General features: G+C 36.5%; 2 protein-coding genes across 7 annotated transcripts in view; one reads left to right on the plus strand and one right to left on the minus strand.

Moving 5' to 3' along the window:
* Positions 1-20669, plus strand: part of Klhl15 (kelch like family member 15) — a 932444-nt gene that overhangs the window by 778334 nt on the left and 133441 nt on the right. The window lies entirely within an intron of this gene.
* The window catches only part of Arhgef9 (Cdc42 guanine nucleotide exchange factor 9), a 158724-nt gene that overhangs the window by 31022 nt on the left and 107033 nt on the right, over positions 1-20669 (minus strand). For all 5 annotated transcript variants that reach the window (XM_051142436.1, XM_051142439.1, XM_051142438.1 and 2 more), the window contains exon 5: positions 2325-2557. In XM_051142436.1, the coding sequence (XP_050998393.1) occupies positions 2325-2557 (233 nt within the window). The remainder of the gene's footprint in view (positions 1-2324; positions 2558-20669) is intronic.

A 20669-nucleotide genomic window follows, 5' to 3' on the forward strand; every position in this document is an offset into this window, starting at 1 on the left:
GCTTGGAATTACCTGTAAAACTCTGCATTTGTTCCTACTATATGGTATCTGTCACATTGCTCATTTGTGTCTATGGATGATCTATTAGCTCTCTAACACAGCCATTGTTTCATCCTGACATGACTGTTTGAGCCAGTTAGACATAGGACAGAATAATGACAGAAATAAGCACTGCAGTTCTCCAAGCTCCTATCCACTATATGTCTCCTTTTATTGATTGAAGGCATCAGTATTTTAATCTACTTTCGGGGAAGTAATCATAGAATCATTCTGCCCAGTATGGTACCATAGGCACATTTAGTTAAAATGTGCCTAAAATGTGCCAAAAAGTTTAGTTCTTCAGTTGTATTAGTTATGATTTTAATTCCTCTATAGCCATACACACATGGCATTCAATTGGACACTGGTTATACGAAAATGTTCTTCCTGACTACAAGTATTAGGCAATCATGGCAGTTGTCCTATAATTGTTTATTTTGCCTTTTTTGCTTAGCTGGCTATTTTTCTTACAATGGTAAAGAAAGAATGTTATCATATCTAATATGTACCACTAGCTTTAAAGGTGATTAAAAGAAGAAGAAAATAGCTATGATGTATTCTGAACTCTGGTCAGTATCTCTGGGTCCTCAGATGAGGACTCACTGCCAACCATTATTGGGAATGATGGAACCAATATTTTTTAGTTTTATACACATCAACTAACTCTCCCATTATACATTTTCTTTCTTCTTCTTAACTTGGGTAAGGGGCAATTACACCATACTTTTATGAGTGAATAAAATTTTATTGACTGTTTATCACTTTGCATCCAGTCTTCTACCCCAGAGATCACTCTCGCTCTCTCATTTCAGACATCTCTATCAGACTAAGTCTGTAAGATTTACCTACTAGTTGCTTGGGACATCTTGAAAAAAGTGTTTTGTGTGGCTTTGTCTTATGTCTTTATCTTTTTCTTCCTTAGACATATCCCTACTCCTGTCAGTCTCCGGCCCACAGTTATGAGACCAGTATCCTTCGGTTAAGGTGTAGAAGTCTCATAGGGAAATATTTGAAGTTGGTATAGAAATTGCCAAATAATCTGTGACTGCTGAGCCTCCATCACTGAAAATAGATGAGCCTCCAGATTGGTTATCCAATACCAAGTGATATGCCCTAAAAACATATATTCATGCAACACTGAACAGACTCAGCAGGTTGTATTCATTTATATAAATAACAACAATTGTTACAGAAGAAGAGGCCATGTGAGAGCAGGGGGAAACATGAGAAGGGTAAGAGAGGAGGAGATGGAATAGGAAAATTAGGTAATTATATTTTATTTTAAAACGTGTCGGGATAAAAACTAAGGAACTTACTGAGGAACTTATTTCTTCTTAGAATGCTTATTATAAGAATGAATGCTAACAGTTGAACCAACTATTAGTCCAAAGTCAGGAATTTCATACCAAATAATCTACGAGGTAAGACATATGAAAATGTGGGACTGGTTTACTTAAGCCATCACCGTAACATTGATTATTTTTAGCATATACCATACTGGTATTAGACAAATGCATCATTTCCACTCAAAGAGACAGCCTTCGTAGTCCTTGTTGAGTTAGTTTACCTGAAAATATTTAAGAACTGTGGAGGGTGCAGGCACATGCCTTTAATCCTAGCACTCAGGAGACAGATATATTTTAGCCAGCTTAGCCTATCTACATAATGAGTTGCAGTCTAGGTTTCCACCTAGAAATACATAGCTTAGCCCAGTCTCAATGAGGGAGGAAGAGGAAAAAAGATAGAAAGGAAAATAGTTAAAAAGTAAAGAAATAAAGACTTTCAAGGAAAGTCTCGATCTACTTTCTTTCTACTGTATTCTAAGTTTATATAAAATGTACAGTAGGTGGGGCAAAATGAGGTAGAAAAGCTAGGGAAACAAAGAAGGAAATTAGCTTTGTTGAAAGAAATTAGGATTAGTACTAGTTGGGAAGAATATTAGCAGGACATTCGAGTCTTTCCAACAGAATGGAATAAATGATCGAGCACTTACTATGTCAGGTTTGATTTATGAGGCTGAACCTAGTACTAAAAGCCAAGCTGTAAGCAGCAGTCCATGAAGGGGGGAAGTCTAAGTTACACAGTAATTGTCATGGGCATGATTTGGTGTGCATACTCGCTTATAAATTTATAAGCCCCTTTCTAGAGTATACACTCACTCTACTCCCATGGGCCTTGGGAACAAGTCAGGAATATATTCTACTTTCCGGATAAACTAACCATAACTCAGGAACAGAAAAGGCATATTTAAAAGACGTTTTCTTCTGTGTCCTTAAATGCCTTACCTGTGGTCTTGGGCAGTATACTTGAGGAGCTCAGCCAACTGTAAGGGGTATTTGCAGATCTTCTGTACTGGAGTCAAAAGAAATCCATCAATGGCAATGTCAATCATCTGCTGCAGGAGACGACAGGCCTCAAAAAAGTGTTGATAGCGACTGTCCTTCATCAGCTTGGAGAGCTCCATGCAGGCATCCAGGTGGTTGTTACAATATTCAGAGTATATCCAGAATCCGTCTTGCTGTGGAGAAAAGAGAAATAAAGGCTCAGAGACCCCACAGAAGTATTAAACTAAGAGAAAGACAGCCCTTGTTCATATGTAAAAATATTAAGGAAATGTCACTTTTTAATTTGATTCATAATTTAGTAATAAAAATATTAAAAGATAGCTACACAATTGGTAGCTATACAAACCACTTATAAAGTTAATTTAGCAATAATGAGTGCGTGGGAACAGTTAAACATTTCTGTGCAGTTAAGGGAGACTGAACTTGGAAACAGAACAGAATATAATAAAATAAAATTCTAGAAACCAGGAGAAGAGATAAACCATAAATTCTACTTCTTGCAATGGCAAACTAACACATTCTGACACTGAGAGGATCTATGAAAATTTAAAAAGTATAATGAAAATTTCCTGAGGAAATTATTATCCACACAAGTCAGAGGCTCCGGGCACCTGCGGCTAGATAGTGTCCCCTAGATGTGACAAGGAAAATGTTCTCATGAAATCTCAACATGGCTGCCTGAGCAAGACCAGCATAATAATAATAGCAGTTGACATGCCAAGTCCATATGGACCTATCCCTAGATAAAAGAGCTTCATGTGGTCAGTGGCTGCTCTCATTCTAAGGGTGGGATCTTGCATAGAATGTCCAATCCCAAAGGGTTAGCTCTGAACATTTATGTACGTATGAGCCACACTGAATGAACTCAGTAGGTTGTATATGCAAGTGTACATATATGTAAATATTGATGTATATATGTTTATATGTCATACATCAATAATTAAGTGATCACAAATTTTGAAGAGGGGGGAAACATGGGAGCAGTGGATGCCAGGGGTGAGAGGGGCAGGAGTTGGGGAGGCACACGGGGCAGGAATTATGTAGACACAATATTCATGTACAAAGTTCCAAGAAAAAAATTAAAATATAGTATTTAAGGGAGAAATGGAAAGAACCATATAGTTATCTGGAGAAATACTTCATATTCAGAAAGGAAACGAAAGACTATGGATCCTGAGTACAGAATGAACTTGGTGTGTGCTAGTGATGCCTCACATGCACATACAATGGTATGCATGTATATACATAGCACAGAAACAAGAATGGGCAGTTGGCTGCTGTTGAATTAAAAATCAAGCAGATGATCTTAAGGCTAATAAAAAACACTAGTAATAGTTATAAAGCCAGCACGACAAACCGATGATGAAGAAAAATAACAGTAGCAAAGGGCAAACAGTGAGAAATATTTGTATTGGGGATATAGGCTGAGAAGGACACTCACTGGATTTTGTGATAGATTTGACCTGACTACTAAAAGAAGAAACTAATAACAGCCAAGACATTCAATAAATAACCAATGGCATGAGACCATCTTTCTTCCATAATGATTTTTGTCAGGTATGCTGTGCTAAAAGCAAATGTCAAGAATCAGAACTGTAGCTAAATAATTATAAGTAAGGTACCCATGTAACAAGGGCCTGTAATCAAGAGAAGACCACAAGTCACTTGCTGATCTTCAGAACATCTAGAATTTGTCTAAAACATAAAGCAAACAACTAAATTGACATTCTACGAAAGAACATTTTTTGTAGATCCTTAAAATACTAAGAATTGGTTTCTCTAGGGCTTAGACAGGTTAGTCTGCCTGATGATCCCAGTCTGGTCTGGTCCTACATCTAGTGTCCTGGCCTAGTCAGACCACCAATGACTGCAACATCCTCAATCTATAAATGTTCAGCCAGAACTTCTCTTGCCTGCAACTAACCTATAGGTACCTATCAATAAGAATAAATGAGGAAGAAGAATAGTGCAGAGCGTCAACAAAAGCATAGAAGAAAACTTCCTTGTACTAAGGAAAATCATACCCATACAGATCTAAGAAATACACAAATTACCAAATAGACAAGAACATAAAAGAAAATCTCCATGGTATATAATAGTTAAAACACTACGTGTACAGAGCAAAAAAAAAAAAAAAAAAAAAAAAAAAAAAAAAAAAAAAAAAAACATATTCAAAAGAGAACACATTAGAATAACAGTTCTGGTTTTAAAGGAAACTTTGAAAGCTTGAAGAGCTTGGAACAACACATTTCAAGTACTAAAAGATTTGGGCCCAGGGGTCCCGCTCAAACTAAGGCACCAGCCAAGGACAATACAGGAGGTAAACTTTAAACCCCTACCCAGATCTAGCCAATGGTCAGAACATTCTCCACAGTTGAGTGGAGAGTGGGATATGACTTTCTCACATACTCTGGTGCCTCACATTTGACCATGTCCCCTGGAGGGGGAGACCTGATGGCACTCAGAGGAAGGACAGCAGGTTGCCAAGAAGAGACTTGATACCTTATGAGCATATACAGGGGGAGGTAATCCCCCTCAGGAACAGTCATAGGGGAGGGGAATAATGGGAAAATGGGAGGGAGGGAGGAATGGGAGGATACAAGGGATGGGATAAACATTGAGATGTATCAAGAATAAATTAATAAAAAAAAGAATACAATGGCAAACCTAGACTTATTTTGCAAAGCTATCTTCCATTTTTGAAAGAGAAAGAAAAAACCCTCTAGTAAATAGACACTTAAGCCAATTAAACAATATATTGATGAATGACGAATAGGTCAAAGAAGAAATAAAATATTTGCTGGAACTAAATGAAAATGAAAACACAACACAACAAAAACCTCTGGTATGCATTAAATTGAGTCATACAAAGAAAATTCATAGTTCAAATATCTACATTAAAATATCAGAAAAAGTACAAATAAGTTACTTAAGGACCCAACAAAAATTTGGGAAAAACAAGAATAACCCAAATCCAAATTTGGTCAATTGCACCAAATAATAAAAAGCACAGCACAAACTAATGAACTAACAAAAACACAAAGAATCAATAAAATTAAGGTTCTTTGAGAAAATAAAATTAAGAGATGCTAGGCCAAATTAACCAAATCGAAAACAAAAAATAATAACCCAAATTAACAAAATGAGAATGAAACAGGGAAACACTACAACAGATACCAAAGAAATTAAGACTATTATAAAGGAATATTTTTTAAACCTGCATTTCTTTAATTTGGAAACCTAAAAGAAAGACGTGAATTTCTAGATGCAGCCAATCCAACAAATGGAACCAAGAAGAGATCAACAACCTAAACAGATTTGTAACGTAGGAGAAGATTGAAATAGAAATTAAAAAGCCAGAGCCAGATGGATTCCCAGGAGAATTAGATCAGGCATTCCAAGAAGATCTACAGCTAGTCTTTCTTAAACTATTGGTTTTTTTCTGTTTTCTGTTTGTTTGTTTGTTCTTTTAAGAAACACCAGTAGCACTCCCAAACTCCTTTTATAGAGCCAACATGAACCTAAAGCCCACATCAGGTAAAAACACAATGAGAGAAATCTGCAGTACAATATCTCTGATGAACATAAGCTTTAAAATATTCAATAAAACACTTGCAAATGAGTACCAACATATATTTAAAAGATTATGCACTATAGCCAAGATAGCTTTATCCTAGAGATACAAGGATGGTTCAATATATGCAAGTCATTTTTTATAATAGACTATACAAATGGACTTGAAAAGAAAAATTCATGATCATCACAATAAATACATCACAAGGAGGTCTTCGACCAAATATGACATTACTTCATGATAAAAGTCTCAAAGAGAGTAGAACAAGAGGAAACAACTTCAACATGATCAAATCTACACATGATAAACCCATTGTCAACCTAATCCTGAATGGAGAAAAGCTTGAAGCAATCCAATTGAAGTCAGTAGTGAGATAGAAATGTCCACTATACCAACTCCTTTTCAAGGTTGTGCTCAAAGAACCAGCAATAAGGCAAGAGAAGGGAATTAAAAAAATACAAATAGAGAAAGAAGAAATCAATCCTTCTTTTTAGACAGCATATTATACATGAGAAACCCCACAAATCTATCAGAAAACTTCTACAAATAAAAAAACCACTTTCACCAAAATGACAGGATACAGAATGAATTTGCACAAATCCATAGATTTTCTATGCACCAACAACAAACATATAGAGGAAGAGATCCCATTTACAACAGCCTCATAGAAAATAAAACACCTAGGAGTAATCTAAACTACGGAGGTAAATGATCTCTACACTGAAAACTTTAAACTTCTGGAGAAAGAGATAGAGAAAGACACTAGAAAATGGAAAGACACCCCATGCTCATGGATTTGTTAGAATATTATGAAAATGACCATTCTACCAAAAGCCATTTATAGATTCTATGCAATCCCAGGCAAAATTCTCATCACATTCTCTATGAGAATAAGGGAAAAACCTAGCTTGACTTTCATATAGAACCACAAAAGTTCCTAGATAGCCAAAACAATTCTTTGTTAAAAGAACAATGCTGGAGGAATTACCATTCCAGAGCTCAAATATATATCATACAGTCATAGTAAAAACAAACAATAACAAAACACATCAATACACTATAGTCACCGAAGCAGACATTTAGAGACCAATGGAACAAAATTGAATACACAAAGATGAATGCATGTAACTATAGCAATTTAATATTGGACAAAAACATCAAAAACATAAGCTCGAGAAAAGAAAGCATCTTTAACAAAGAGTGCTATGAAAACTGGTTATTTACATGTAAAAAATGAAATTAGACCCATATATAGGGCCCTGTACAAAACCTAATTCCAAACAGATCAAAGACTTATATATGAAACCCAAAGCACTGAACAAGTTAGAAGAAAACATAAACATGTCTTAAATAATATATAGGTATAGGAATAGAACTATATTTGCCCACAAATTAAGACTATAATTGACAAGGGAGACCACATAAGATTAAAATGGTTCTGTGCATTTAAAGAAACAATCAACTTAAAATAATAATGATAATAATAAAAGAAACAATCTGACTGAAGCCGAGGAGGCCCACAGAACGGAAGAGAATCTTTGCCAGTTTATGCCTCTAATAAAGGGTTAATATCTAGAATATATAAAGAGCTGAAAAATAAACATTGAAAAAATGTCCCATTCAAAAAATGGGCCTGAGATCTGAACAGAGTTCTCAAAAGGAGAAACAAAAAAGGATAAGAGATAGTTTTTTAAGTGTTCACTGTCCCTAGCAATTAGGGAAATGCAATAAAAACAACTCTCTGAGATTTCATCTTACCCCAGGTAGAATGGGAAAGATGAACAAAAAACCAAAAGGAAATGCTAGAGGGGATGTGGAGAAAAGGGAACCCTCATTAACTGTTGATGCTATCTCAAACTTGCCCAGCCACTCTGGGCAAAAAGCTGAAATTAACCCTACCTTATGACTCAGCTAAACCACTCCTTTGCATATGCCTAAAGGCCATGGCTTCCTACTTCCTGCTCCATAGAAACTTGCTCAGCCATGCTCATTGGTGCTCTATTCACAATTGCTAGGAAGTGGAAATAACCTAAATGTCCTTCACTGACATGCACATAATATGGGATATTATTTAACTCTAAGGAAAAAGAAAGTCACAGAAATTTCAGGTAAATGGATGGCACTAGAAAAGATAATACTGAATGAGGTAACCAAGATACAGAAAGACAAACACTGCATGGCCTTTTTCAGATGTGGTTCCTAGTTCCATATTTTCAGATGTTAGTACATAACTTTGAGTAACTACAGCAATCAGGAAAGAAAGAATGGAACACCATGGAGGCAGGAAGGAGCAATAGAAACTGGAATAGTAAAGTACAAGTGATCTGATGTGGGAAGTGGGGAGAACAGGCGGCTTTAATTAGGGAAGGGGAAAGTATATAATTACAGAAGAATGAGAAGATTAAAATAACACTAAAGATGCCTTAAAAAGTCATAATAAATCATACTATTATCTGTCTACCTAAAATGCCTACAATACATGTAGGCCTGTGAATACATATACATATACAATTTAAATGAAATCTATCTTTGCTGGCAATGCTCTCTCCATAGACCATCTAACAAACCCCTCAACACCAGGCATGAGAGGCCCTCTTTTGAGTTGTCAGGGTTATCCAAGATACTGCCCAAACATTATAAACTATTTCTGAGCTTGGTTACCACCCAGTCATGGAATGTAAGACCTTATTGTTGACCATGTACACAAAGACCTACCTGCTTCTGTCTAGAGCGCTGGAATTAAAGATGTATGTCATCACATCTGGTGGTGCTCAGGGGGATCTCTGTGAGTTCGAGGCCAGTCTGGTCTACAAAGAGAGTTCCATGACAGCCAGGGCTATACAGAGAACCCCTGTCTCAAAAAAACAAGTATGTGTATACACACACACACACACACACACACACACACACACACATCTTCTTTCCTTCCCTGTCCTCTCTCTCTAAGTCCTCCTATGTCCCTTCTCTCCAACACCTCCCATGTACCTTCCAATTAAATTAATGGCCTGTTTATTATTGATATTGCATATATAGATAAATGCATAACTATATAAAATACTATGCTGAAATAGTAAATATCAAATAATATAATTCCTTGAGATTTTATCAAATAGAAAACCATAACAGGTCACACTGCAGAGATCAAGTGATTTTTGTGGAGCCCAGGCCAGCAAGTATATACATCTACACTACAACTCTCCTGCATTTGAGGTTTGGAAAACATTTCAAAAAGTGGCAGAAAGATTGTAAATGCTAGAGGGTCAGAAAGTCTTCTGTAATATTGTGCCTCCTAGAAATTACAGGGAATATTCATCCATGAGACTTCAACAATATGGCTGCCTAAATAAAACCTGCATAATGATAATATCAAGACAAAATAAGATGGAATAGAGAAATCTTACAGATCCCCACCCCTTGACAAAAATAGGTAGTTGAAGACTGTTGAAAGAGGGAGAATTAGCCTCCCATAGAGATGAGCCCCCCCAAATGGTTATCCAATAAAAAGATACACTAAACCAATTCAGAATGGAGTTTTTAAATATTTACACATTTATTTATATATGTAACAACAATAATAAAAATAGGCCATTAATTTAATTGGGAGGAGACATGGGAGGTGTTGGAAAGAAGGGACATGGGAGGAACTGAAGAGAGGACAGGGAAGGAAAAAAGTGATGCAATTATGTTTTAATTAGAAATGGTATTAAAATCTTTATGCTGGGTGTGGTGCCACACATCTTTAATTCCAGCACTTGAGAGACAGAAACAGGTAGATATTTGTGAGTTCTAGGCAAGCCTAGTTTATTTAATGAGTTCCAAACTAACTAGAACTATATGGTAAGACTTCGTCTCCAGAACAAAAAAAGCATTAAAGAAATGACAAGGAATAAATAAATAAATAAATAAATAAATAAATAAATAAATAAATAACATTTCTATAGAGCCACTAACTACAAAAAAAGAAATTTTAGGCAGTAAGCTTCGAAACCCTACCAGGACCTACCCGACGAACATGATATTCTCCACCGTTGAGTGGAGAGTGAGATCTGACTTTCACAGGAACTCTGGTGCCCCTTTTCTGACCACGTCCCCTGGATGGGGAGGCCTGGTGGCACTCAGAGGAAGGATAGCAAGTTACCAAGAAGAGACTCAATATTCTAAGAGCATATATAGGGGGAGGAGGTCTTCCTCAATCACAGACATAGGAGAGGGGAGAAGGGGAGAAGTGGGAGGGAGGGAGGAAGGGGAGGAAACAGAGGAAGGGCTAACAATCGAGATGTAATATGAAGAAATTAATAAAATTTTAAAAAATTTAATAAAATACCATTAACAACAATAGCAACAGTCATTAAATACTTTAATTTGGGGGGGAGGGGGTCATGGGACATCAGCCAAATGGTAAAGTAGGAGAGGCAAGCTTTCTTTCCTCTTTTTGTAGCAAAACTAAACAATTTGAAAACATCTTGAACAAATAAGTATGTAAGAGCTAATGAATTTACTTAAGAAGGTATAACATAGTAGAAGGGGAAAAATCAAAATCACCCACAAAAGAGTAGGAAGAACAGTATCATTTAATTTGTTTGCATCAGGCATTTTTTGCCTTTGTATTCTCTGCGTATTTGATGCACTTTATCTCTTCTTGTTCTCTTAGAGCTAAGCAATAACTGGTACAGTTATCCTAACCCAAGGTTCTATTCCTGCAGTGTTAATAATCTCCAGGTCCTTGGTTTACAAGATTTCTCCCTCCCAGGTGTCAATACTGTATGATCTACTCCTACTTGAGACGTCACAGCCCAACAACCCAGCCTTCCCATTTTATGGTTTCCCAAGCTACCACCTTTACTTTCCTATGGTTATTTTAGCTACTTCTTCATTGAGTGCTGTCTCAGTGACTCAGAATAACTACCAAGCATGTGCAACCAAGCTTTCATAGTAAATGTAACCCTCACTGACTCAACTTATTGTCCCTCATGCAAGGTCTTGTGACTTTGAAAAAAAAAAAACCAGTTTGCCCCTGCCACCATGCACTTGTCTAAAAATGACCTTCCCAGTAAATCACTAGCATTATATTCCACCAGTGATATCTAGTTGATAGACACAGTTGTGTAGATAGGGATCCCAACAGTTACCAACACCTCTGTGCACCTTCCACAGCTCTTGCTGTTGTCAAAATAGTAAGTATCCTGAACAAACAATATACTCTTTTCATTCAGACATGGAACCACTGCATAATCCCACAGACAATTCATTGTCACACTGCATTTACTGCCAAAATACATCCTAGCTTGCCTCTCTCCAGTATCCCAAATAGAGGAGGTTTTTTTCTTATCTAACCCAGTCCACCAATTTCTTAAAAAGCACAGTCTTCTTTTCAAGAATATAAAGATCTTGAAAAATCTTTGTAAAATACACCATCAAAGGAACACAGTAAACTGTAACTAACCCAATGGAAATCTACAAATTGTTAGACAAAGAATCCAAAATAATTCTTTGAAAGAAGTCATGAATTAAGAGAACAAATATAAACAACTCACAAAATCAAAATCAGAGAACAGTACAAAATCAAAATAAAAAGTTGGAGATAATATAAATACAAGTAAGAAGCAAATATAGTCTTTGGAGCCACAGACTAAATATGAACTAAAATGAACAAAGTCTAAAAGGAAGACAAGATAAGCAGAAAATGAATAAATGAATTCAACAACAGATCACCTGAAACTACCCAGAGGAAGGAAAATAATCATAAAAAATGTTTATAGGATAAAATAAAGAAACCTAATATTTGCAAAACTCAAGTTCCAGGAGTAGAAATAAAAAGAAAAAGAAACTCATTTAAAGAAATGGTGGCTGAAAATGTCCCATATCTGAGGATAAAATACAAATACTTAATTCAAGAAGCTTAGCAATCTCTAGCATAATAAAACTAGAGTCAACCAAAAGATTATACAAAACTCAAAGAATTCTAAAAGCAGAAAAACAAAAGGAGCACATTACAGAGAAGGGAGCTTTGATAAAGATCAAAAGACTACTCAGATTTCATGTCTGGAAGCCTGGTTCGGCATGGAAATAGCACCAGCCATGAGACAGATGAACACAGAACTGAAGCAAAAACATCTCTGAGGATTAGATGGAAACATCAAATAGTTTTTTCTGCACATATCATGGCTCATAATACTGGATTCATCCCATACTGCTATTCAGAGAGATACCTGGGGAGTTGAAAATGCCACTGCTGTATTTTATTTGGAAAGCAAAAAGTCAATGTGCAGTAGATTTTGTTGTCTGCTCCCTTTGCCTTGGCTTGGTTAGAGTTAACTGCTTTTCGAGACTAAAAGATGTTGTTCAGAAGAAGTTAGCAAATATGTCCTTAGCCTGCAGCACTTGGTGTTTTGGGGGTGCAATCTGAGCATTTGAAACAATTCAATTGGAAAACATAATACATTAACAATCTGGTCTTTTGTTGTTGGTTTCTGGTTTTTGGAGACAGGGTTTCTCCGTTTGCCTTGGCTGTCCTAGACTTGGTTTGTAGACCAGGCTGGCCTCCAACTCATAGAGTTCCACCTGCCTCTGCCTCCCATTCTTGTCTTAATATATAGCCTAAGTTTGTCTTGAATTCACAATCCTCCTTCCTCTCCTAAGCAAGGTAGAAATATGATCAGAACCAGAGTCTGCAGGAGAGTATGGACACAGAATCAAAACTATGACTCAGACCAGGAAGGACTAGTCAGAGGAGGGCCACTACTGTCAAATGGACTACTGAAAGACCATTCAGAAAGGTGACACCATTGTGACCTAACCCATGAAGGAATGTCCACTAAGAAACCCAGCATCTGTGATTTGAGCTCGCAATGGACTACCCAAGGGTATGATTGAAATTTCGAAGCCTAGAATGGAACAGAGTTAAGACTGGAAGAAGGGAACAGGGAAGAAACTATCCAGATTCTATATTCCTATCCAGCCTTGCCTCCTTCACATTTATTCCTCGGTTATTAAGTTATTCCTCTGTAATCGCTAACGCCAGCTCTGTTCTTTCCCCACCGTCTTCCTTTACCCATTTCCCCTTCTTCCCTTCACCCTCTCTTCATCACTCCCTCTCTCCTTCTGTTTCTCTTTCTCTCTCCCTCCAAGCCTCACATTTTTGCTCCTTTCTCCTTTTCTTGTTCCTTCTCTTGTTATTATTCCCTCATTTTTTTTTCCTTTTAATAGGCTTTCATAAAATGCATGGTAGCCTACTCTGTGAGATTGGTCTGTGAGATTATTATGTCTCTGGTTCTTGAGAGCTGGGACTGCTTTAAGCCATCTGACTGCATTCCTTTCATCCTATCTTTTCATTCTACCTTTAACCCAAACTGCCTCATCTCCTTTGTCCTGACTCTTGTCCCCTTCTTTTTACATTCATCTCTTTCACATTTGATCTATCAAACAAATAATATTCATTAGTGTCATTCTCATTTTTTTATCCACTCATAAACACAATAACCAATATCTTGGGGCATATAGTACCATCAGAGTTTCGTTATTTCCTAAAATGGTTGGCATTTAAAAGGTGATTGATTGCTATTTGACTATTACTGTATGTTCATAGTGGTACAGGGAGAGGACATTACAATTTTAAACATATATACACTGTCTTAGTTACATTTTCTGTTGTTGTGATAGACAGCATGACCAAATAGCAACTTTGGGAGAAAAAGATTTACTTCATCTTAGAACACTCAAACAAAATTCCTCAAATACTGAGGAAAATAAGGGTTGGAACTCAAGGCAGGAACCTAGACGCAAGAACTAAGGCAGAAACCATGAAGGAATGCTGATTAGCAAAGTGGCTGGGCCACTTTTCCACCCCATCAGCAAGGAATGAGGGTTCTCTTTTCCCCACATTTCCTTCAGCATTTGTTTTCAGTAGTTTTGTTGATCTTTGTCATTCTGACTGGGGTAAGATAAAAATATCAGGGCTGTTCTGCCATGCATTTCCTTAATTGCCAAGGACCTTGAAAATCTTTTGAGATATTTCTTAGATGTTTCTTTTTCTTTTCTTGAAAATTCTCTATTCAGGTCCCAGGCCCATTTATGGAATGGGTCAAATTTTGTTTTGCTTCTATTTTTTCTATTTTGAGTTCTTTATATATTGTGAATATTAATTCTCTGCTGTATAATTGGTAGCCTATAACAGATACACATGTGTATATAAATATACATAAATCATTTAAATGAAAATGTCAAGAAAACTCATCTTTCCAATAAATGAAAGCCATGACAGAAAACTACAAGCAATCAAAACGTAGAGTTGTGGAATTCATTCTCAAAATATACATCTGTAATACTGTATCTAAGGCTCAGGTGTCATTGCAGAACTAGGTGTGGAAAGACTGTAAAAGACAGAGGATCTGGAGTTTTCTGTGAGATTCTGTCTCCTAGGAATATCAGAAGCTATACCCATAAAGTCTTACTAACAGGACAGTCTAAACAGGAACTGAAAAAAGATGACGCCAGTAAACATGCTAATTTGGAAAGTTCATGAGGCCTCAATCCTACATAAAAAACTACAGGAAACTAAGGAATTTGGAAAGCTAGAGAAATAATCTTCCCTAGAGAAAAGTTCACCCTTAAAACACATACATAAAATATACAGACTAGCAGGATGTATTTATGCTCTTAGGAAAATATATGTATATGCACATACATATATGTGTGCAACAACAATTAATGAAAAAACAGACCATAGATTTGAAGGCGAACAAGGAGAGGTATATGGGAGGAGGGTTTGGAGGAAAGAAAAAATGGGGGGGTTAATGAGGTAATTAAACTATAAACAAATGAGGTAATTATAAGCTCAAAACATTAATAATAAATAAATAAAAATAAATGCCCAGATTTTTGAACAACCTGACACAAATAACTGAACAGCTATTACTTCTGATGTATCTACACAGATAAAACCAGTTAGAGGAGAGGCCATAGCTTATCCTAATGAGTTCTTTCATTGAGGGGTTATTTCTATAACCACTTGGAGTCTCCATGGATTCTGTTCAACTATTCAAGGTGGGTATGAGCCTTGAGATTTTTGACAGGATAATTGGGAATTAATTAGGATCCATCCCCTGTGCGTTTGAACCTACAATGATAATAGCATGGATGTGGCCCAATTATGTTAGCACATCCTAGAAAAGCAAAATGCTTTTGATCAGATTGGTTTCTCCTATTAATTCTGGCACGACTTGAGGCTACAATCTCTAACCTGGGAAAAGATTTTGGTTACTGTTGTTTTTGTTGGGCAAAAGCTGTTATGTTCTTCCTTTTTCATCATCCTTGAGTCTGGTGTCAAGAATTGCAGTAAACTGTCCTAGACTAAGCTTGAAGATCAATCTTAACTATATAAGAAAGTGGGAGCTGTAGGGAGCCAGTGAAGTCCTGAGCGAATGAATGTACCTATTGTTTGACATGTTATGGCCATGTCAACATCTCCACAGACTCATACCCATGGAAGTGGCAAAGGCTTCTCCAGGTGAAGTTCAGAGGGATGACCAGGGCCAAGTGTGAATGTTGACAGTGTGCACAGAAAATGTCCAGTGCAGCCTTTTCTCCCTGGTTGAAGCTTGAATATTCCTCTCTTACAGAGACTGCTCCTACAGAGATTAGTTACATCTTCCTCTTTGTTCAACTGTATACCTACATCTTGTTTTTCCATTCTCCTCTATGTAAGAACCCCAACCCCACCCCCATGTTCAACCACTTATAAAAAACAAGCTGAGCTTCAAGGTATTGTGGTTTCTCCACCAGAGAGCCAAGACAACTAGATCCCAGCTTTTCTGTGTCAATGCATCTGTGTGTTTGTCTTTCGTTCTTCCATTCCCACCCCATTTAGGTAAACATCTGGATCTGTGCAGAGTGCCACAACCTATATTATGGAATAATTCTAGGCATCCATCAGAAGAATGAATAAAAATGTAGATGTGAGTATACAAGCTGGAATAACTACAGACACTAGGAAAGTAAAAAGGGACCATGGTGGTAGGTGGAGCAGGGAACACTAAACAGGAGAACAATGTGACACAGTTGCTAGAAAGGGCGAAATGGGCAAAGTGGCTAGGGAAAATTTATCAGAGTGAGAAGTAACTCTCACAGTGAAAGAGGGAAAGAGGAAGGATAAATAGTACTAGTGATATTTGAAAAAGCTGAAGGGCATTTTAATATTTTACGGCTACTTAAAATCACATGTGATATATACATGTTTATATATATATATATATATGGGTCTATACTATATATAACCTATATATACATGTTTTAATTAAGTTTTTCCAATTGGGGTGACAATGCTTCCCCCAAAATATATACTATCTAACAAACACTTCAGTGTTTGGCATGGGAAACCTCTTACTGAGTCGTTGCCTGGGAGAGTCAGAGACTCCCAAAACAGTATAGGCTATTGCCATTGCTCTTGGTGTCTTTCAGAAAAATGCAAGACACTGTTATAAAAAGTACCACAAACTTTGGAACACATGATTTGGAGGAATGGATCGGGATCTGACATAGAAACCACATCACTGAGGACTAGCACTCATAGCTTTGGAAGGATTTCATGAAAACTCCAAGCATAGAGTAGCAGCTAATAACCCTATCCAGCTGCAATACCACAAACCACATCAATAAACAGCACAGCAATATAGCCCCAAAGGTATAATAGTGGCAATTATATCCCTCGGGTAGCCAGTAGTTGCCTAATTAAACATGAAATCAGTTCAATAGAAAGGAATTCACTCTTGGCACTATAAAAATAGCAAAACACCTTTGCTGGTGAGGCCATGAAGCCTAGGAGAACCTACTACTGCCGATTTCTTAAAACAGTATCATCTTTAACAGCATTCTAAAGGCTTACATTTATACCTATGTATAAATATGGCTCTCACCTGTTATCAAAGAAGCTTTGTTCTATAGTAAACAAAGATCATTACAGAAAGCTACAACTGGAAAAAAATCAGAGATCAGTTGACCATGGGAAAGTATTGTAGTTTGAATGTTTGTACACTTGGTCCCTAGCTGTTGGAAGTCTTTAGGAAGGATTAGGAGGTGTAGCTTTGTTGGAGGAGGTATGCCATGGGCTACAGGCTTTGAAGTTTCAAAAGACTTCTTCCCCGCCCCCACCATGTGTGTGTGTGTGTGTGTGTGTGTGTGTGTGTGTGTGTGTGTGAACGTGTGCACATGCGTGCATGCATGTGCATGTGTGTGTCTCCCTCCTACTTGCAAATCAAGATGTAAACTCTCATCTGTTTCTTTGCTCTGCCTTCATGCTCTCTAACCCTATGAAACCATATGCCAAAATTAAACACTTTCTTTTATAAGTTGCTTTTGTCATGGTATTTTAATTACAGCAATAGAAAAATAAGTAGGACAGGGGCCCACTCTCAGTTAGTGTATTTACAACATAACTCTTACATTTAAGGTTCAAGGAACAGCATGGAAGAAGCAGGTAGGGAGACAGAGATCCCAGGATATCTGTTGCCAGATAGTCTCTTATAAAAATGAAAAAGAAAAAAGATAGGAAGGTAGGAAGGAAGAGAGGAAGAAAGGGAGGAAGGGATATGAAGTGAAGAATGTATGGGGAGAAGAAAGAGTGGATCTGAGAGAAGTTAGGGGAAGAGTGGATAAATATGATCAAGATAAGGCCTGGTGGCACTCAAAGAAATAATAAGCAGGCTACCAAGATGAGACTTGATAGCCTATGATTATAAAGTGGGGGAGGAGGTCCCCCTCGGTCACAGACCTAGGGGAGGGGAATAGGGTGAAAGCGGGAGGGAGGGAGGAATAGGAGGATACAAGAGATGGGATAACAATTGAGTTGTCATCTGAATAAATTAATTAAACAAAAAAGATATACTACATGAAATTCCCTAAGAATAATGAAAGTATTATATTAATAAGAATACAAACAAAAGGAATATATCATATATATATATATATATATATATACACAAACATACATATATAACAGAAATGTCTAAAGCCATAAAAAATAAAATTTGCCATTTTTCAGGAAAAGCATTCAAATGGAGAGAATCATATTAATGGCTCCAGAAGGACTGTGCAGTGTTGCGTGGATTTTTTTTTCATTTTTTGTTCCTATATTTTAAAGAGATTATTAAAGTCATACATATTATATAAAAGTAAAGTGGAAAATGTCTAGAAAAACAAAGGAAAAACTAATGGAAGGAAGATGTTTGAAAAAGAAGATAGACATATGTCATCTACTTGTATGAAAGTATTCTTAGGTAATATAGTACCATGTACAATGATTATACAAAATTATTTTTTTCAGGTTTTAAAATAGAAAATAAAAATAGATTTCTCAGCAGATACATAGTAGACAGGAGCCGATAAGATGATAAATTTTGGAAGTAGATAACTTATTTTCATCTTACTGTCATAGCTGAAATTAATTTGTCTCAGGATAAAGGGTCTTTGGAGTCTTCTATTCATAACTTATTTGAGACTCTTATTGCTGAATTTTGGAGGCAGTTCTATAATTATCTAAAACCTAGAAGTTACTTGTACAGTAAATGTGTATGTATATAAATAATAGTTTTAGGAGGCTAAGGGAAGGATATTATGATTTGGATGCACACTCTAAATTTTATGTTGAAATTTAATTGCTATTGTAATAGTATTAAGAAGGTCACTGAGAGCTGGAGAGATGGCTCAGAGGTTAAAAGCATTGGCTACTCTTCCAAAGATTTTTAAGTTCAACCAGTGGCTCACAACCATCTCTAATGAGATCTGATGCCCTCTTCTGGCATGCAGGTGTACATGCAGGCAGAACACTGTACATAAATAAATAAATCTTTAAAAACAAAGGTCATTGACTTGTATAGTCTTTGGGTCTGGTTAACTATACTGTGTAATTTTTTAATTGCTATTTTTAAAATAAAAAGAAATCTTCATAATAAAAAGTAGAATATTTAAGAACCTCCCTCTCACCTCATTACCCCACAAATGTCATTATAGAAAAAGTGGGTTGATTATAGTGGCTATGAGTTCTAAATCCAAAGATTAACTTGACTCAAAATTGTTCTGTATTTCATGCATTCCTATGTCCTTCACCACAGTATGATGCAACAAGAAGATCCCTGTCCCCGCTTTGTGCTAGAACTATGCTTTAGGACTACGTCCTAGCTTCCATATCTCCAAGGAACGGGTTTCTTTTCTTTATAAGTTATGCTATAGAAACATAAAATGGACTAAGATACTAAATAGCATGCTGTTGAACAACCAGTTGGTAAAAGAAGAAGCCAAAAGTTAAATTACAAAAGAAACCTTGGGAAAAATAAAAAGGAAAAGACATCAAATAAAAACCTCATAGTTCATATAAAACTTAAAATATCATCCTCACACAAAAAAATAACATGATTATAAAATTCCTATGAAAACACAATAGATGATCCCAACCAAAGACTCCTAAGAAGGAAAAGCATGCAACTGATAGCTGCTGGGTGAAGGGAAGTCAGTTTTTTCCCAATGGAGTGGAACTAGGTATATCAACCACATTCCTGGGAAGGCTCCATGCTCAGGAGTAATTAGCCAACATAAATAAAAATCCATGTTTTTTTAAAGAGAGAAAGAGAATGTAAAGTTGGATGATAGGATCTTGGAGTTGGAGGAAGAAAACACATAAGACTCACATATTGTTTGACATTTCCCAAAATAAGTAAAAATGTTTTTTCAAAAACTAACAACAAACGCTAGCGAAGATGTAGGAAAAGTAGCTCTTTTACTTGTTGCTGGTATATAACTTACAGTGGTATTACTGTGTCATTTCATAGTTGTATTTTTTGCTAGTATATGCCTAAAGGATTCTGAATCTACATGCTACATACCATAGAGCTACTGCCATACTATTGTTTGTTTCTGCACTATTCACAATAGCCGGGAAATAGAATCCATATAGATATTATCAATAAATGAATGTTTTTAAAATGTAGTAAAATATAAATTAAAATTCTATGGAGCTGTAATTAAAACTGAAGTCAGAACATTAACAGGAAATTATTATGTTTAGTGAAATAAGGCAGAAACATAATTTCCTCTCCTATAAGGAATCTTGGCTTAATATGGGGAAATGTGTGTACATATGTGAGCACGGGTGTTATCCAGTAAACTCAGGCAGATGTCCTTTTGTTACACTTGTTACTTCTCTAGTTTACACACACACACACACACACACACACACACACACACACACACACGGTGATCATGAAACTAGGAGGATCATAAGATAAGTCAGAGATGATCTTAAGAGGAAATGTAAAAAGAGAGGGCAAATAGATCACATATGGCATGAAAGGAGAACAGTAGACAAAAGGAAAGAAACAAACCAGGCAGAGGGTTATAGGAGCCACAGAGGATGACAATATAGGAGAGTAGTGACAGAGAATTAGAACAAAGTGTAATGACACACACGTGTGAAAATACCATAACAAAACTTATTGTTTTGTCTGCTAGCCTAAAAAAGTAATTAAAAAGTTATTTAAATTTTAGTTTTTAATTTAAATTCATTTTTAAAAGTATTCACTTTACCTCCCAATTGTAGCACCCACCCTCCCCTAGTCCTCAGAGAGGGGAAGCCCTTCAATTCTATCAACTGACCCCAGCCTACCAAGTCTCATCAGGGCTGCCTGCATCCTCTTCTTCTGCGGCATGGTAAGGCACCTCACCAG

Source organism: Acomys russatus, chromosome X, assembly GCF_903995435.1.
Source record: "Acomys russatus chromosome X, mAcoRus1.1, whole genome shotgun sequence".
NCBI lineage: Eukaryota > Metazoa > Chordata > Mammalia > Rodentia > Muridae > Acomys > Acomys russatus.